Source organism: Portunus trituberculatus, chromosome 34 (genome assembly GCF_017591435.1).
Source record: "Portunus trituberculatus isolate SZX2019 chromosome 34, ASM1759143v1, whole genome shotgun sequence".
Lineage (NCBI taxonomy): Eukaryota > Metazoa > Arthropoda > Malacostraca > Decapoda > Portunidae > Portunus > Portunus trituberculatus.
This window is the reverse complement of record NC_059288.1, coordinates 1,857,011-1,877,500: the sequence shown is the minus strand read 5'-3', so window position 1 is coordinate 1,877,500 and position 20,490 is coordinate 1,857,011. Positions and strand designations below refer to the sequence as shown.

General features: G+C 41.6%; 1 protein-coding gene across 2 annotated transcripts in view; it reads right to left on the bottom strand.

Annotated features, from left to right (window-relative positions):
* Window positions 1–17,947, bottom strand: part of LOC123512789 — a 25,998-nt gene extending 8,051 nt beyond the window's left edge. The window contains exons 1-4 of one of the 2 annotated variants that reach the window (XM_045269376.1): window positions 17,816–17,947; window positions 5,811–9,778; window positions 3,184–3,207; window positions 354–510 (exon numbers count right to left, since the gene is read on the bottom strand). In XM_045269376.1, the coding sequence (XP_045125311.1) occupies window positions 5,814–7,229 (1,416 nt within the window). In that variant the 5' untranslated portion in view covers window positions 7,230–9,778; window positions 17,816–17,947 and the 3' untranslated portion in view covers window positions 354–510; window positions 3,184–3,207; window positions 5,811–5,813. The remainder of the gene's footprint in view (window positions 1–353; window positions 511–3,183; window positions 3,208–5,810; window positions 9,779–17,815) is intronic. The other variant, XM_045269377.1, reaches the window with a different exon arrangement.
* Between the last annotated feature and the right edge of the window lie 2,543 nt (window positions 17,948–20,490).

Below are 20,490 nucleotides of genomic sequence, written 5' to 3'. Positions count from 1 at the left end.
AAAGCCTGAGGGAAGAGAAAACAAAGATTAGGCTTACATGCTGGGAAATCAACCTTGCTCTTCTTCCCAGACGCTTCTCTCCCAGCAAAATAAACACGGAAAATCAAAATAGTGAGACACCGGAAAAGTGTGATAAAAGTGGTGAGTAATAAATGACACTACATTTATATATAGACGGTAAGGAAGGCATTAACGTAAAAATAAACAAATAAATAAAAAGAAAGCTTAACCAACCCTAGCCTAACCTAAGTAACAATAAAACACTGCACACCACAAAATATCAGCACACACACACACACACACACACACACACACACACACACACACACACACACACACACACACACACACACCTAATTCATTGGGTTTTTTTATCTTCCTTTCCTACTTTCTTCTCTTGAGTTGTTATTTCTTTCATTCTTCTTCATTGCTTCTTGAAGTATTATAATTTCTTCTTTGTTCTTCTTATTTCTAATTTCTCTTTTCTTTCGTCATTCTTCTTCTTCTTCTCTGCAAACAAGGAATACAATTTTAAATTCCCAAGCTGCAAAAGCACACAAAAAAGTCATGATAATGATACTACTACTACTACTACTACTAATGATAATAATAATAATAATAATAATAATAATAATAATAATAATAATAATAATAATAACAACAACAATAACAATAATAATAATAATAATAATAATAATAATATAATGATAATAACAATAATGATATTATTAATATATTAATAATAATGATAATAACAACAACAACAATAATAATAATAATAATAATAATAATAATAATAATTTGTTACATTAGCTTTCATCACACACACACACACACACACACACACACACACACACACAGGGAGGCGGTGGCATAGTGGATAAGGTGGTGAGCGTGGGATCGGGCAGACGTCCACGCGTAGGTTCGAATCCCACCAAGTACAGCCTTAAAACACTTTGCCATTTGTCGAGTGGTTTAAAGTTACCTACATATCACCAATGATACCCAGGTTCTAGGTGGTTACACCCAAGATGAGCTTGGGTGGTGATATGGGCCCTAATATGTGTACCACTATAAATAAAATTGCCTGCGCCACTAATGGGCGGAAGTTGAACAGCGCTTCCCATACATTCTTCAAGTGTGCCTACAGGCGTTATAGGCCTTACCGTAAAAAAAAAAAAAAAAAAAAAAAACACTGGAACAGCATGCATGCAGTGCGCGGTTAGCAACGCTCCCTCACAGTGGCAGCGATCAGAGCTCATTATCGAGCTTCGTGCTAAAGGCCCGTCCACACTTTTTCTCAGGGGAATAACCGGAGAGCTGCGTCGGAAATAGGTGGTGAGCTTCCAAACAAGGCGTACAGGCAGGAGATCCCCCGCGTTTCTCTGTCACCTGTGAGCAACCGGAGGGGAAGTATATGTACGTTGCATTTATGGATGCTCCCACTGTCAACATAATTCAAGAGGTCCTCATATGGACCATCGTGGCATCTGCTTCCACAAAATTGAGGAAAAAATGGAAAAGGTCATTGGTGCAAGGAATGCCTTTGCAGACAGAGTGAGAGAGGAAGTAACGCAGGTGACGAACATCCCCCCCGGCTGTTTATTTGAGACTAAGTGAGAGCCGGGAGGCTGAGAGAGCAGTGCTGCAAGGTCGAGTTGCGAAATTTAACCTAAATTCACCTTTAACATTAGCCTGTTTACTTTAAAGATTACCCTGTTTGTTAAATATTAAAGTTCTAGTGAAGCACTACCGCTATTCTCCGGCAAAAAAGTCTGAGTATGGACGGGCCTTAATTAAGACTGCAACCACACTTAATACACACTAAATGCACTCAAACACACACAAAATATGCCATAACATCAGGAGGATAAGGAAGATTTTAGGGAGGCGCGAGTGTACCTATGGAGAAGGAGGAGGAAGAGGAAAGTACAGGAGGAAAGAGATTAACGCGACTAGATTACGTTCTCTTTCTTCATCAGCGAGGGAACAGAGAGCATCTAAATCAAGTCTCTATGTTGTAAAGATATCCGATGAAATGAATTTTGAAAATCATATTAAAATTTTTCAAAGCAATACCACGAACAGAAATTACTTTCTTTCTCAATTTTTCTATCACACATTCTAAACCCGTCTTTTTTATTCCCTCCTTTCCTTTTACCTTATTCTTTCCCTTCTTATCATAATACTAGCTATATCCTCCGTTTACTATTTACCATCCTGCTCCTCGTCTTTCCTTTCCTTTCCATTATCCTATGTCCGTCTCTTTAATCCTTCACCTCATTCCTCATTTTTTAATGCTGTTTCTTCTCATCTCTCATCTTTCTTTACTTTCTTTCTCCGCCTCCTCCTTTCTCCTCTTTTCCTCTGCTCTCTAACGCTTTCCCTTCTTGTCCCTCGTCCTACTTTCCTCCTCTTTGTCCTGCCTGACTTGTCTGGGTGAGCGATGGAGCGTCTGTTTTCGTATGATTAACTTCCAATGAGGGTGCACCGACCATTTTTCGCCAGTGTAATGAAACGGAAATATTCTCTCTTGAAAAGGCGGCCGACGAAACACGGAATGTCGACAGCAATACAGTAAATCAAGACGAATTTAAAAAAAAAAAAAAAAAAAAAAGCTATCTTTTTTTTTCCTCGGGGAGTGTCGTTTTCTTCCTCTTCTTGACTTTACTGAAATGAAACAGCAGACTGAACGGAGGTGTGTTTTGTTTGAAGGAGTTATAGTTTTTTTGGGAGTGAAGCATCTAATAAAATTATACATGACAATAGAATTAATTTATGGGAGTTATGGAAGAAAAATGGTACGCTTGTGAAAGGCTCCTGTGGTAAGATGAATGGAATATTGATACTGAATTGTGTGTGTTTCCGAAAAGAGTAGTTCTTATATTTCGGATATAGAAAAGCAGCAGTGTAAAAGGCACCTTTGTTAGTGAAATACAACAAAGGACTGAATTAACGTACACGTGTAGGTTTAAAACAGAGTACACGAGCAGAATACAAGTACTAATTAAGCGGTAATTTATTATTTTCTAAATTGAAAATCTGTAATACAAAAGTTTTCTAATCTTTCAAGACGCAATAACAATGTGAAGTCAATGTAATGCATGTGTAGGTTATGAAAACTGTAGGCCAAAAGAATGCTATTTGATTGAGCTTTGTAAGTTTTGAAGAAAAAGTACTTACATTTTACGAGGGAGAACAGGACATCTGAAATGCAAAAGATCCTTGAATTAATGAAATAGTTTATTGACAAAATAACATTTAAACATTTACATTATACACAACTGTATAAGGCACATGCATAATAGTGCAGGTCATACTTTAATACACTAAAAATTTTGTCCAATTAATATACATTCAAGCGGGTCTATCAACAATTACATGATTATACTGTACCTCCTTAGTACTTCATGTACATACATATTTGCACTGTTCAGCCAAGAATACATTTTCCCTCAAGAGTGCACCTATGCCAATAAAGTTTAACATAGGCTACCTATATCGGCAATCTTCTGATATCGAACATATCAAAATATGGTTCTCCGTTTGTATGGAAACATTATCACAGGAGCAAGTCCTGAGGGGAGCTGGCGTACGGTTCCACCTACCTTTCTCCACTCTAAAGTTGTGAGACGTAAATCTAATTCGTGTGAGAGAGACTCGATAATAATCTGGGATATATTTAGTTGTGAGATAAATATCATGAATATTCAAGAATGGGTTCAGCTCTGTAACACTGGTGGTATTTAACTTGGTTGCTGTTGGTGCTTTATTCTGTACATAGTCCCTAATCTGAAGGCTAGTCATCACATAAAACTTTTGCTAAATTTCTATATCTAGGCGTATTATGGTTCTTACATCGGTCAGAAATGAAGATAAATAGTTCTTCATTAACAGTTCTTTCACGATTTGATATTAACAATGTTCTTTTCTTCTGATCTAAAATGTAATCAAGAGGTGGTATGTTTGCTTCTACCATACATAGATTTACATTGGTATTCTTCCGTACCTCTAGCAAACACTTAATGAATTTATTATATTGCTTCTCTATACCTTTTACATTATTTGTAAGCCATGATTCTGAGCTATATGAAAGTGACGACATGACAGCGGCATGAAATACTTTTTTTCTTACAAATGTATGGCATTCGTGAATTGGCTGCACAAAATATAGATAACTAGTTAACGATAGCTTCACTCTGTACTTCATGCTTAGCCATCACATCCTTCATCTTTCCCAAGTCTGTAAACCACGCTCCTAAATAAACGTATTGTTCAGTGTATTCTACCCTAGTGTTACCTATCACTAAGTCTTCTTTATCCTGTTTCCCTCCATTAATGACAAAAAAAAACTTAATTCTTCTTATCATTTATGACCATACCATATTCTTCACAGTATTGACATAAAACACGAAGTTTCTTTAAATATGTATCTTTACTGGCAGCCAAGATAACAGCATCATCCATTAATAGCAAGACATGAAGTCCTAAAAAAAACCGTCTGCTGTAACTGCCATCTTCATGTTTACAAAGTGGTCTATATATATAATAAACAGCAAACAGCTAGTTGGAGCTCCTTGACGGACTCCAACTGTAGTGGTGATGGCAGCAGTTTACAAAAGTTGTTTTGTACACCTATATATTGTTTGAATAGCTAATAACATTCGTTTTCCACATTTTATATTCCTTAATACCTCTATCATCTTATTTCTTGGGACCCTATCGTAAGCCTTGCTAAAATCCATGAATAGTAATACATACAATGTAACATTTCTGAATACTGCAAAGTCACATAGCAATGGTAACGACAATATTTGTTCTATGCAGCTCCTTTTCTTCGGCGCTCCAGCCTGGCACTTATTGATGTTACACCATCAAAAGTAGTCTGTTATATATTAGTGTATCGTAAATTTTTGCTAACGTGTCCATTATAGAAATCCCTCGATAATTGTCACATAAGATTCGGTTTTCAGTTTTGAAAATAAGTACTATAGTCTTCCAAATCTAAACGCGGCTTTCTGGCTGGGTTCCTTAGGGAATAGCAGGCCTTCCAGCTCTGCCAAGTCTACATGAACTAGCAAATTAGAGCTCAGTATACATAAATAATAGGCATGTAAAATGCTTTAACGAAAATCCAGTATCATCAAATATTAAAAGAAATTAATTATAAGAAAAATTAACATTCCACGTTTACGATATGCACATCACAATAACAAATACTGTGTAACAGTGTTGCTGTGAAAACGTTATAATCTTTATTCAACGTTCGCCATAGTCCTTAGTAAGACAAATGGTGCAACAACTGTGCTCCAAATACAATACGAATGAACATCTAAAAAAATGAGGTTATTTGTGTACAAGATAAAATATTTTTGACTCCATTCACGCGGCAACACTCACTACTGTCCAAGGCGCGGCCTGCCTACGAGACACAGTGAGAGACAAGGTCACGTGTCACGGTGGTACACACACACACACACACACACACACACACACACACACACACACACACACACACACACACACACACACACACACACACACAGTGCGAATTTAAGGATGGAAATTGAATATAGGCATAAGGAAGGATTGAGAGAGAGAGAGAGAGAGAGAGAGAGAGAGAGAGAGAGAGAGAGAGAGAGAGAGAGAGAGAGAGAGAGAGAGAGAGAGAGAGAGAGAGAGAGAGAGAGAGAGAGCTTGTTTGAATTAATTTATTACGCACAAATGCGTCAAACTAATACATTATATCTGAAGCAAGGTAATATTATAAAGTGAGCAATAAGGTAAAACATTGAAATAATTAATATTACCAATTAACAGCCACCAAAGCGTGGGCAGCGGGCAAGGAGGACATCCAGGTGATCTTCATTTAAGAGGTGCCAACAAATGTAGAGAAGGGAGAGGTCACGAGGCAGCAATCCATCAACTTCCGGGCAGTGGAGGCAGTAGTGGTCCAGAGAATTTCCTTCGGGTATACCACACAGATGACACGAGAAGAGCGGGACATCCACTTGGCCAGCAACCTGCCACACAGGCCTGTAGCCGAGACGGAGCCTGGCGAACACCACATTGTGCCTCCGAACCATGACGCCACGGCGACGATACTTGTAGCGTTGAAAACGAAAAGTGTCATAATGCCTGATGGTGACACTCTCAATTCTCTGCTGGTCTTTTAAGTGGTCGATAGAGTGGGCGGCATCAGCGCAGATCCGGGACAGGATACAAGAGAACGAGGGAGCCACAACTTCTGCTGGAGGAGGCAGACTGCACGCTTCTTTGGCGAGGGCATCAACTCTATCACTGTGAGAGAGACCAATATGAGAAGGAATCCATACAAACTTGATATTCAGAGAGTGGTCATGACCAAGAGCTAAGTAACTTAGTATACGGGTAACGACAATAGAGAGCGTAGAGCGAGTGCTAGAAAGGGCCTGGAGAGCAGACTGCGAGTCACATACAACCACCCCACTAAGGCCATGCTGACACATAAGACTGACTGCATCGAAGAGGCGACTCAGCTCACAAAAGGTGGAACTAGAGTATGCCAGTAGCCTCCTCCCCACCCAGCCCTCTGGAGGAGCATCCATATCTTCTGAGAAGACGGCACATCCTGCCCGCCCATCAGATTGTAAGGATCCATCACTGTACAGGAGACATGGCACAGGAAAAGAAGACGACACAGTGGATATTGTTTCCAGTGTTAGCTGCCGCTGTAGAGCTGGATGGGCTGCAGTAGACGTGGGCGTGAAGTGGACCTCAGGAACAGGCATCAACCATGGCGGGGAATGGGGAACGTCCTCTTCTACAGGAATGACGGCATCCAAGCCACAAAGGACGATACTGACTGTCTTGACGAGAAGTTTTCCACCAGCCTGGAGTGCAGGGAAGCGAGGGGCTCGAGTGATGGCACGACGGATAACCTGTGAGTAGTGCGGGGCGAGCTTGGGAGAATGCAGGCACTTGGCAGTGAGTCTTGTCACAATGCTAGTGATTCTGTCAACAATAGGAGGAAGATTATGCTCAGCCTGCATATTGGCAACCTGGATCGATAAAGGGCATCCAAGGATGACTCTCATGATCTTATTCTGAAAGAGCTCAAGAGGCTGTAAGGAAGATTTTGGGATCTGAATAAGAGCCGGGGAGAGGTAATGGATGACTGACGGAATGAAAGAAACATAAATAGTGCGTGCGACCGGAATAGAGATACCAGTGACATTATTTGGCAGCATTGAAGTGGAGCAAGGCGTTTCTGCAGTCGTAGGACGAGATCTTGCACCAAAAGGAAGAGATCGTTAGCCAGGAGTAGTAGTGCGCGGGATGTGAGCTGGAGCGCCGAGGTAAAGATATTGCCAGCAAGGTGGTATGACACAGTTCCCTATAGAGAGTTGTGGCAAGAGAGCAGGATTGATGGTAGTGAAGATCCGACTCTTCATAGGAGAGATGGTAAATACACAAGCTGTAGCAGAAAGATGGAATGAGTGAAGGTAGGTATGGAGGGCACCCGGAGTGGTAAAGTGATTACATATGTCATCTGCATAACAGGTGATAGTTACACCAGGCATTTCAGGCAGCAGAGAGATCAAACGATGCATGCAGACATTGAAAAAGAATGGGCTGAGCACCCCACCTTGTGGAGTACATAGAGAAAAGCTTTTAAAGGAGCTGTAAGCACCATGATAGAAAACTTGGGAAAATTTATTACTAAGGTATCCACGGATCCATTTCAAAAGACGCCCCTTAATTCCAAATTCCACTAGTTGATCCAAAATAATCTCCCTGTTGGCAACGTCGAACGCTCCCTTCAGATCGATGAAGGCAACCACACTGCTGGAAGAAAGGCGGGAATAAAGCTCAACAAGGCAGTGGTGCGTATCCCTGACGTGTCATAAAGCCTAACAGACAAGGGGAGAGCTCTGCTTCCAGCCGGATGAGAAGGATGCATTCCATAACCTTGCAGACACAAGACGTGAGAGAAACTGGTCGAAACTTATCTGTGCCAGGCTTAGGAATAGGAAAAATAGTACTAGAAGTCCAGGCTGGGGGTACATATCCTTCGGAAAGACACAAATTATATAGCTGAAGGAGAGGGTTACCAGGAACCTTAAGAAGTAAGCGGAGAACAGAATATGTGATCCCATCATCTCCTGGTGAAGTCGCCTTACCCCTAGCCAAAGCACGACGCAGCTCCTCTGGAGTTATCAGAACGCCATCCTCGTTATCCACTTCTAACAGTGCTGCCATCAAACGGAGAGTACGACGACCAGCTTGAGCGGAGAGAGCTTCCTGGATGTGAACAGGTAGACTATCCACAGTGGATTGTATAGCCCAGGCATCAAAAAGCTCCTGAGCAAACTCACCCGGACTGTGATGCAGAGCGCTGGCAGGCTTCCTCTGGACCACTCTATTAATAAGCCACCACATAGTACCCACACTGGTTCCTTGATTAATGTGATCAGTGAATTTGTGCCACGACTCTGTCCTCACGCTCCCTTGAAGAGCCACCAGTGTATCCCTGGAAGACTGATATCTGCATAGGTTATCAGGAGTCGGATCCAGTTGAAAACGGCGCCCTTCCTCCACTGCTGTCCTCTCAGCCAGGAAAATGCGGTCATCGATGGTCCAGGTGGTAGAGCCACAGAAACGCTTAATATGAGGCCTGGAAACATAGCAGGTAAAGAAGTCGTGCGTTAATGTAACCAAAGAGGAGTAAAGGGAAGCTGGTGACTGAAGATTGAATTTCGTGAGACAGGCGTACATGTAGGCGACGTAAGTGGAGCAATACTTAGGGGAATTGAGATGCGCAGCCGATGATGGGCTGGAGGAGATTGCACTGGAAGTGAATACCTGAAGCTGAGTGCTACATGATCAGAAAACATGGCAGGGACGGAGGAACAGGTAACGTGTGCTGCTACCAAACCTGATGTGATAATATGGTCTAGTGTCCCTCCACGAGAATGTGTAGCACCACCAGTGACCCAGCGAGTGAGGTGATTAGTCTTGATAAACTGAAGGAGGAGGCGCCCATTCCGGTTTGGGATCGGAGAAACATCACTCATCTCTGGATGATGTGCATTAAAGTCCCCCATGTAGACCATCTCCTGGACTGCAGGAGGAGGGAGAGCTGCTGGAGAAAGTCCAAGTGGGAGGCAATATACATTACAGAGATGAAGTGAACCAGTCCCTCTAGTCACTTTAAAGAGCTGGAAAGTAGTGGTGTCATTAGTGGAGCAGCGAAGGAGCTTGTGTGGAAGAGATGAATGCATGTAAGGAAGTAGACCATTCCGTACCCTGTGTACGTAAGACACATATCCTGGTAGAGAGGGAACGTCTGGATGGCCATGATGGCCAATGAAAGCTTCTTGTACAAAGACAACTTGTGGATGGTAACGTAACACATAAGCCTGAAGGGATGCCAGCTTGTCGAAGGAGGTCACACCACATGCATTCCAAGAGAGAATGTGCAAAGGAGACCGACTATCGAATGTTTTGCTTTGGAGAACGGCAACTTGAGAAGGAGGATTTAATCCGAGCAGCAACACGAGGAGGAGGAGGCCCATTCAACTCACCCAAGCGAGCAGCGAAGTCATCAAACCGTTGAGTGAAGGATGAGAGCGTAGAGAGTATAGTTTGGTGAGACTACTACGGAATCCAGTGTCACCTCTGTAGAGGCATGACCAACAACAAGATTGTGCAGTGTAGTCTCAATGGCGTCCAGACGTGACTCGAGGGAGGCACAGTGGGTCTTCAGGTCATCAACAGCCTCCCGTAGAGCCAATACCTGTGGGGAAGAAGAAGGAGAAGAAATGGAGGCACAAGACTTCAGTGGTAGGGATGGAGGCGTCACTAGCGGGTGAAAGGCAGAAGTTAGTCGTCTCGAACAGCCGTGCCAAACACTGACTCCCTGCTCGAGGCAGCATGGGCAGTGCCAGTTAGAGGTGACGTCATCAGATGGAAGGGTGGCAGCGGCATCACTCGCATGGCATGAACGAGTCATGTGGCCCAGAGCACCAAGCACACTTCTCCTCCGCCGAGCAGTAACGGGAGATGTGCCCTATCCCCCAACACCTGTAACATGTTGGAGAATCATTGAGCAGCCTACGTATCTCAGGGGCCGCCGTGGTACAGTGGAACCATGCGTGCTTTGGGGTCCGCAAGATCTCCAAGTGCACGGGTTCGAATCCTGTCCATGGTCCGAGTGTAAGTTGGGCTTCCTCACTCGGGGCAACGGTTTCCTAGCGGGTGGGCTTTGAGATAGGAGGTAACCCAAAAAAGTATCCCCTTTAGCCCATAAATTTCCGTGAAAAGCCCACATGGTATAAATGAAAAAAAAAAAAAAAAAGACAGCAACGATGGGAGAAAGCTGAAGTCAAAGGTCTGTGGTGGTTGTTCCAGGAGACTCCATGTAACAATGATACGGTTTAGTGGCTTACCGTTCTGGTAAAATAGTCGGGCACTATAGACTCCTGGTAGCTCCTTACTGAGGGACGGGTCGACCTCCACAGGGTAATGAGGGATGAGGTAGCTCGGGAACTTACGTGGCCTTTCCAGAGAATCTTGCTCCACCAGTGTTAGCGCCAAAAACTCACCAGTCATCACCCTCTGGACAATGTCTGGACACTTCCTGGAGATGTACACGAAACGGGAGGTGACCGCAGACATCTTGACCTCCGCCAAGGTGTGATCAAGACCAAACACACGATTCACTTCTGCCAGCCATCGCAGCTTGATATCCACTCCCGGGTTATCTTGAAACATAAGCTTGACATATTCAAGCCGTGGCGCAAAAGCAGGGAGGTGAGAGGAGGAGGGCTATGGTCGTTCTAACGAGGCAGTAGCAGATGAGGCACAGGAGGTTGGACGGGGTGACAACAGGGGCGGGAAGGCACTGTCATCTCGCTCCACACAATCAACGTCCTCACCCACGCGAGAAGACTTCGAGGCAGGGTAGAAGTCCTCTCCACTAGAGTCCAGGTCAGGCTTGCAACGCTTGGAGGAAGAGGAGGAGGCAACGACAGGTGAAGATGGGTGGGAGTGACGAACAGCTGACGAAGGTAACTGTCCTGTTCCACAGCCGGCAGTCACTACAGGTCCCCCGCCCTCATCCTCATCCTCACTCAGCCGTAGGTCGCCCTCAACCGTGGAATATGTAGCAGGACCCGAGTACTCCATGACCCGAAGCCCTGACGTAGCAGCAGTGGTCCCTCCAAGACAAATGGCACTACCACCAGTATGAGCGAAGCAGCACAGCCAAGCACCTGTCTGATCACCACGGTGGTCAAACAAGGAATGTGTGTGTGTGTGTGTGTATTTACCTAATTGTATTTACCTAATTGTAACATACGGGAAAAGAGCTATGCTCGTGTTGTCCCGTCTCCATATCTATTAATGTCCAGCTTTTTCTTAAAATCATGAATATTCCTTGCGTTGACCACTTCCACGTCTAAACTATTCCATGCTTCCACCCTTCTATGAGGGAAGCTATATTTTTTCACATCTCTCCTATAAGTGGCCATTTTAGTTTTTCCCATGCCCTCTCGACATTCTTTCATTCCACATACACAGATCTTCCCTATCCATTTTTCCATGCCAATCATCACTCTGTATATTGCTATCAGGTCTCCCCTTTCTCTTCTGTTTTCCAGGGTCGGAAGTTGCATTCTTTTCAGTCTGTCTTCATAAGTCAAATCTCTTAAGTCAGGCACCATTTTTGTTGCAGCCCTCTGTACTTTCTCTAGTTTCCTTATGTGTTTCTTTAAGTTCGGAGCCCACTGTATTGTTGCATATTCAAGCCTCGGTCTTATCATTGCAGTAATTATTTTCTTCATCATTTCTTCATCTAAATATACGAACGCCACTCTTATGTTCCTCAATAAGTTCAATACTTCTCCAATTATTTTGTTTATATGTCTCTCTGGCGATAGGTCATTGGTAATTGTCACCCCAAGGTCTTTTTCTTCATGACTGGTTTTATGTCTTCATTTCCTATCTTGTACATACTCCTGATTCTTCTTTCACTCTTGCCAAACTCTATTTTCTTGCATTTTGTCGTGTTGAACTCCATTTGCCATGTACAGCTCCATTTCCATATTCTGTCCAAGTCTTCCTGGAGTAGTTCGCAATCTTTGTCACATCTCACTTTTCTTAACAATTTTGCATCGTCTGCAAATAGGCTCACATAACTGGACACCCCATCCACCATGTCATTTATGTAGACCGCGAACATTACTGGTGCCAACACTGATCCCTGTGGAACTCCACTCTCCACCAAGCCCCATTCTGATGGTCTGTCCTTAATTATTGTTCTCATTTCTCTTCCTACCAAAAGTCTTCCATCCATTTTAGTAAACTGCCATGCACTCCTCCTACCATTTCAAGTTTCCAGATCAGTCTCCGGTGTGGTACCTTATCAAAGGCCTTTTTTAAATCCAGATATATTCCATCAGCCCAACCATCTCTTTCCTGTATTACATCTATCACCCTCGAATAGTAACATATCAGGTTTGTCGTGCATGAACGCCCTTTTCTAAAACCAAATTGACACTCACAAAGTATGTCATTTTCTCCAAGAAGTCTGTCCATCTATTCTTCACCACCCTCTCACACATCTTAGCTACCACACTTGTAAGTGACACTGGTCTATAGTTCAATGGGTCTCTCTTGTTACCTGATTTATAGATTGGGACAATGTTAGCTCTTTTCCAGTCTTGGGGCACTACACCTTCCCTTAATGAGGCATCAATTACTTCACAAACTTTTTCTGCCAGTTGCTCCTGCATTCTCTTAAAATCCATCCTGATACCCCATCAGGTCCCACAGCTTTTCTCACTTCTAAACTCCCCATCATATTCTTGATCTCCTCCACAGTTACTTGAAACTCCTTCATAATCCCTTTCTGTTCCATTACCAGTGGTTTGTCAAAAGCAGTCTCCTTTGTGAATACCTTCCGAAAGCATCCATTCATAGCCTCTGCCATTTCCTGGGATCTTCACTGCATACTCCATTTACTTCTAAACTTTCAATACTTTCTCTATTTTTGATGTTGTTGTTCACATGTCTGTAAAAAGCCTTGGTTGGTCTTTACATTTATCAATTATATCCTTTTCTTGTTTCTTTCTTTCTTCTCTTCTAATCAACACATATTCATTTCTTGCTCTTTTGTAACTTTCCCACTGCTTAATCCGTCTTTTCCTTCTCCACCTCTTCCATGCATCCTCTTTTCTTGTTCTAGCCTTTTCACATCTATCGTTAAACCAGTCCTGCTTTCCAACTTCTCTATGTTGTCTTATTGGTACAAATTTTTCTCACCTTCTTTGTATATTTTTATAAATTCCTTCCACTTTTCATTTGCTCCTTAGCACTCTTGAATTTCATCCAATTTGTCTCTTGAAAGAATTTCTTTAGGTTTCCAAAATCTGTCTTGGCATAATTCCATCTTCCCACTTTATATTCTTCATTTCTTCTAGATTTCTCTTCATCTATCACCTTGAACTCCAAAACTGCATGATCACTCTTTGCTAAAGGGCACTCCACCCTCATCTCCTCAATGACCATTGGCTCTGTACTAAAGACCAAGTCCAGTCTTGACGATGCTCCCTCTCCTCCAAACCTAGTATCTTCTTTGACCCACTGAGTTAACACATTTTCCATTGCCAGTGTCAATAGTGTATTTCCCCATGTTGTCTCTGATCCTTCCATTGACCAGTCCTCCCAACACACCTCTTTACAATTAAAATCTCCCATCATTATAGTTCGTTCACAGCCACCCAACATTTCTTCCAGACATGTTCCTGTATCACTTATCATTTCTTCATATTCCTGTACTGACCATGCATTTGTCTTAGGTGGTACGTACACCACTATGTAGTGCCTCTTTTTCCTTCATTAGTTTCTGCTCTGATCTTTAGCACTTCTGCCTTTCCCATACCTTCTTTCACTTGATCCACCTTTATATCTTTTTAACCAGCAACATCACTCCTCCTCCCATCTTACCTACTCTATTTCTTTTCCAAACATTATATTTCCTTCTCCAACCATCATCAGGTCTTCTCCTCTCTCAGTTTTGTTTCAGTAAGACCCACAATATCTGGGTTCTTGTCCCTCAAGTAATCGTTGAGTTCTAAAATCCCGATATCACTCCATTTATGTTGGAATACATTACATTCCGCTCATACGTAAGTTTCTTTAGTCCTTTCTTGCTGTACTTTTCTGGGTTATGAACCACTTCCTCAGTCTCATATCCAAGATTCTCCAGAAAAACTCTTTCTTCTCCTCTTCTGTCCTCTCTTCATTTTTTTCAAAGCCTCCTTTCTCAACTCATTTAACATTTCTCTTTCCTTTTCACCAAGATCTCTTCTCAACCAAATCTTCCTTGTTGTTTCCTGCTGGGCTAGCCTCCATGACTTCTCCACCAATTCATCTACATCCTTTTGTGACTTAAGTTTGATTCTTATTGGCCTCATACCTTTCTTGTGAACTTTCCAATTCTATGGAAGTCCTCTATTTCTTGTACTAGGTCTTTTCCCTCCTCCTGCACCACATTAATGATATTATTTATCACCTTTTTTATGTTTTTCTCTCTCTCCATTTTACTCGGTGTCTTATCCTCCTCCACACCAAATATCACCACACATCTCTTTTTGTCTACAGTTTCCCTCACCAATGTCTCATTTGACTTAATAACCTGTGTGTGTTTGTGTGTGTATTCACCTAGTTGTAATTTTACAGGGCCTGGGTATCATACTCGTGTGGCCCCGTCTCCATATCTACACACATCCAACTTTCCTTTAAAACTATGCACACTCCTCGCTGACACCGCCTCCTCACTCAAACTATTCCACACCTACACACATCTCTATGGGAAACTATATTTCTTCACATCCTTCAAGCATATTCCCTTGGCTATCTTTTTACTATGCGATCTCGTAGTTCTATTTAAGTTTTCCTCTCTCAACATCATTTGTTCATTATCCACTTCATCCAAACCATTCAACAGTTTATAAACCTGTATTAAATCTCCTCTTTCTCTTCTTTGTTCCAAGGTAAGCAAATTCATTTCTTTTAATCTCTCCTCATAGGTCATTTCTGCCAATTCCGGTACCATCTTTGTTGCCATTCTCTGCAATCTCTCCAACTTCCTTATATGCTTCTTTTTATAAGGGGACCAAACCACCCCAGCATATTTCAATCTTGGTCTAATTACCGTACTAATTAATTTTTTCATCATATCTTTATCCATATAATGAAAGGCTAATCCAATATTTCTAATCAAATTATATGTTTCTCCAAACATCTTGTCAATATGAGCCTCAAACTGTCCATGGTCTTGTATTATCACTCCCAAATCCTTTTCCTTTTCCACCTTTTTCAACACTACTCCTTCACCCATCTTGTATGACCCTCTTAGCCGTCTTCCACTCTTCTCCATCTCCATTACATGACTTTTGCTCAGATTAAATTCCATCTCCCACCTCTTGCTCCACTCCCAAATCATATCCAGATCTGCCTGTTAAATTTCTCAATCTTCTTCATTCTTCACATACCTACACAACTTCGCATCATCCGCAAACAAATTAATATAACTGTTTACTCCAGGGCCGTTTCTAGTTCATCAGGCGCCCCAGGCAAGAATTCGTTATGGCACCCCTCCCCCCTCCGGGCTGGAAATAATAACCTAAACAATTTCGAACACAACTAGCATCACAAGTTCCACAACAAAAACAATATACTTTATTAATAAATCATCTTCACGTATATGCATACACAATAAGGAAAAGTATATATAGACTCAAAAGTATACTAATGATTTTTGTAAATTTTAATAGAATAACACCATTATCTTATTATCTTTTATCTTGATTGGCTTATTTTTGGCTTTTTCGACAAGGATTTTTTGTGATCTACACTCTACAGAGCCACATACATTAAATCAATTCAAAGCATGTATCACAGTTTCATGTTATAAAGCATTTCCATCAATTCACAGCATGTATCACAGTTTCATGTTATAAAACATTTCCATCAGTTCACAGCATGTATCACATTTTCATGTTATATAGCATTTCCATAAATCTTCTATTTCTTATAAGGCATAGTGTTCATTAATACACATCTCATCTAAATCATAGCAATCCATAAAAATAAAAGTTTTTAGCCTCTTCTTTAAAGTAACAATATTATCACTACACTTAACATTATTTGGAAGCTCATTAAATAATCTCGGAGCACTATATTTGAACATTCTTTAGCCAAGTTCAGAATTGCACATAGGTTCATTATACATTTTTTATTGCAAATCCTACCTAAGGTAAACTGAAAAGGTAATCTTGCCAATCTAAAACCAAAGAACTCAATGTATAAATGTTGAGGTCTATGCTAAAACTATTAAATAAAACTTTCCTTCACTTCTTTTCATATTTAAAACCTGATTCTTCTTGACTTCCTTGCAGCAAAATCATCTATAGTGTCATCATACGAAATCTGTTTGGATATTTCTCTATTAATACTAATTATTGCCAGCCCATTTAGGCACTCCTGTGACATAGTAGACCTTAAATATGTTTTAATGAGCTTAAGTTTAGAGAAGCTTCTCTCTGCAGATGCCACAGTCACAGGTGTAGTGACAGCAATTCTTAATGCCACCCACATGTTTGGATAAATCTCTTTCAGGCCTTTCTCCTCCAGAAAAACAAGAAGGTCTAATGTTGTCATATTTTGCTTTGGCCATTGTTTTGGAAATGACTGCATCTCTACAATCAGTTCATCATAATTTAAGTCAGCCTGATCCCCAGATGTGAGCGTATTACACAAATCTTTTGCCTGCTTTTCTAGCTCACTAGCTGGCAGGTCAGGGAAGTTTATGAGAACACTGAATTTCTTTGCAACATCACTCATCATTCCAGTTCTCTCTCTCAGGGATTCAATGGCCACATCCACAACTACATTGAAAAATGAAAACTCTATTTTCTTCAAGGCATCGGTAATAGGCTCATCAGGGGCCTCATAAGAGAATTGCCTTTTAGTAGTTCTGAGTCTTTTCTGCTTTAGTGCAGCTTCCACATTCATCTCTTCACACATCTCTCTGGCAGATGTCTGGGCATCAGCAAACCCAGTGTCTCTGTAGCTAATAAGGAGGTTTCAGTCTTCTTGAGAATGTCAACAGCTACATCAAGATGCATGCATTGTGATTGCAGAAGTTTATTCACAGTTTGAATTTTTCTAAGGATATCATACCACACCACCGTGCAAATAGAGAACCGGTATGATCCCACCTCTTCTGCTAAGGCTTGTGCTTCAATTTTAATGGCTGGATCTGCAGTGCTTGCTCTGACCTCTAAAAGAGCATCTCTCACTTTTGCAGCCTGGAATCTTACAACCTCAACACTGTTGATTCGACTCTCCCACCGTGTGTCTGCCCAGGATTTCAAAGTTGTGTCCACATGTTTTTTTAGGGTCGACCACCTTTGAGTGGAGGCAGAAAAGAGATTAAATAGTTTTTGCAGGTAGCCAAAGTAGTCAGCTGCATCTGAGGAGCTCTTTGCTGCATCACACACAACTAGGTTAACCCACCCCAAATGATAGAGAGACCCATGGAAATGTTTAATTTCAGAGGACTCACGATAGGTCCTCTGAAGACCCTGGCAAATGCCAATATTAACTAATATAGGTAGCACAAAAGTCGATATTAGAGTAATCCAGAACTTATGATTTAAAATAATAATAATAATAATAATAATAATGATAATGATAATAATAATAATAATAATAATAATAATAATATAGGCTAGGCTAATGCACACAAACACAGCTGCACACATACCTCTACTTTGGACTCGTTTTTCCTCTTCCTCCTTTTTTCTTTTCTTGTTTGCTGCACCTGACAGCTTGAACTGCCTCTTCATGATGGATAAAAGCTTAAATGCTTGACAGCTGAGTTGGATTAACGAAGTGCCCTGTAGCAGATTGATTTGTTGTACAGATAATGACACACTGAGGCTGGAGGATAAGACACTTGCAGGCAAATGGTCTACTAAAGGCAGGCTTCACTAACTTCACCTCCTTTATTTACAAACACAAAATGGCACAGCTCACACACAGTTCATGGCAGTGGAAGAAACCGCGGGTCAGGAAGAGGCAAGGACAAACTTCCTGCACCTCGTCCAGGCTCCTCCCAGGAGCAAGATATGCCAGCGGACTGCCCGGTCCGTTAGCGTTTATGTAAGGGCCAGGTGATAGACACTCAGGTAACCGGCAGTACGTGTCCGCGTCAGCCAGCCAGCTCCGCCGTCACTCCCTCCAGCACTCTCACACTGTCCGTACTGTAGGCACTTCCCCGTCAGATCCACAGCTCTCCACTGAGCTACAGCCTCCCACAGGCTAGGCGCAGCCCTCCAGGCGAGCCCAAAACAGTAGGAAGACACCAGAGTGCAGGAATTACCACCAGCGTCCCAGGGCAAAACCAAAACAATCCCCCGCCTTCAACTCGCCGTTCCCGCTCGCCCAGCTCCGCCTTTCCGCCTACAGCACATTATCGTACCCCGCGTAACAATATTCATTTTGGATGCCAATTTGGCCCCCCACAATCGCCCCAGGCGACCGCCTGTGTCGCCTGTGCCTAGAAACGGCCCTGGTTTACTCCCTCTGGCATATCATTAATATAGACAAGGAAAAGTATTGGTGCCAGCACTGAATCCTGTGGGACTCCACTCTCCACCACCAACCAGTCCGACTTTGCATCCCTTATTACCGTTCTCATCTCCCTCCATCTCAAGTAGTTTTCCATCCACTTTAACACTTTTCCTTTCAGTCCTCCATAAATCTCTAATTTCCATAGCAGTCTCATGTGCGGTACCTTGTCAAAAGCTTTTTTTAAATCCAAATATACACAGTCCATCCATCCCATCTCTCTCTTGTATTTTGTCAACCACTCTTGAATAAAAGCTCAGTAGATTTGTTACACATGACCTCCCTTTCCTAAAGCCAAATTGATGATCCAATAATAACTTATGATCCTCCAGGAACCGTATCCAATATTTCTTTATCACCCTCTCACAAATCTTACCGACCACACTTGTTAAAGACACAGTTCTATAGTTAAGAGGCTCCTCCTTACTGCCTCCCTTATAAATGGGCATCACTTCAGCTCTTTTCCACTCTACCGTTTCTAATGAGCACCTTATAATATCATACAATGGATCTATGAATTCTTCTCTACATTCCTTCAATAATTTTCCTGAAACTTCATCTGGTCCCATCGCTTTATCATCTTTAAGTTCCTCCAACATTTTATATAACTCCTTTTAGGTATCTTAATGTCATCCATGTGCACATTTCTTTCTACATTCTGAGGCTTTACAAACATTGTTTCTTTAGTAAATACTTGTTGAAACCTATTATTTAGCAATTCTGCGATATTCTTAGGGTCATCTACTATCCCTTGCTCTCCTTTTAACCTTTCAATGGACTCTCTCTTTTAAGTTTACCATTTATGAACCTGTAAAACAATTTTGGATGTTCCTTACTCTTGTCTACAATATCTTTTCAAATTTTCTTTCTTCCTCCTCCTTACCCTCACATACTCATTTCTTGCCACTCTATAATTCTCCTTATTTAGTATATTCCTGCTCTTTTCCATCTTTTCCAAGCCACATCTCTCTTTTCTTTAGCCTTAACACAAGTTGCATTAAACCAATCCTTTCTTCCTTCCTCTCTCGGTTTATACTTTGGTACAAATTTCATAACTCCTTCTTTATAATATTTCATAAAAATCTCATATTTCTTTTGCACTTCTCTGCTTTGTAACATCTCCCAATCTAATGTTCTGAAATAATTTTTCAAATTTTCTGTGTCCATCTTTCTATAATTCAATCTACCACTCCTGTATGTCTCATCTCTCCTTCGCTGTGTTATTGCCATCTGCATTTCCATAACCACATGATCACTCTTCCCCAATGGACATTTATATTGTATATCCCCACATAGGTACACTTCTCGTGTTAACACCAAATCCAGTCTAGCCGGTTCATCATCTCCTCTATATCTAGTATTTTCTTCACCCTCTGTTCCATCATATTTTCCATCATTAGATTAAGAATCTCTCTCCCATGCTTCCTCTCCAACACCACTTCCTAGATTTTCCCATCCACCTCCTTACAATTAAAATCTCCTACTAGTATCACCTTTCTTTTTTCAGTTAATACACTTTCCAAACTCTGCAAAGTATCCTTGATCATATTGTCGTATTCCCTTAATGTCCAAGAATTTGTTTTAGGAGGTACATAGGTCACCATGATTATTAATTCTTTTCCATCACTTTTTAACCTTATGCTTATCACTTCTATGTTGTTCTTCCCATACCAAACCTTATCCACATTTATCTCCTTCTTCGTCATAATCATAACTCCTCCTCCACCTTTACCCTCTCTATCCTTTCTCCATATATTATATTTATTATCCAAATTTACCTTTGTTTTTTCATGTAATTTTGTCTCAGTC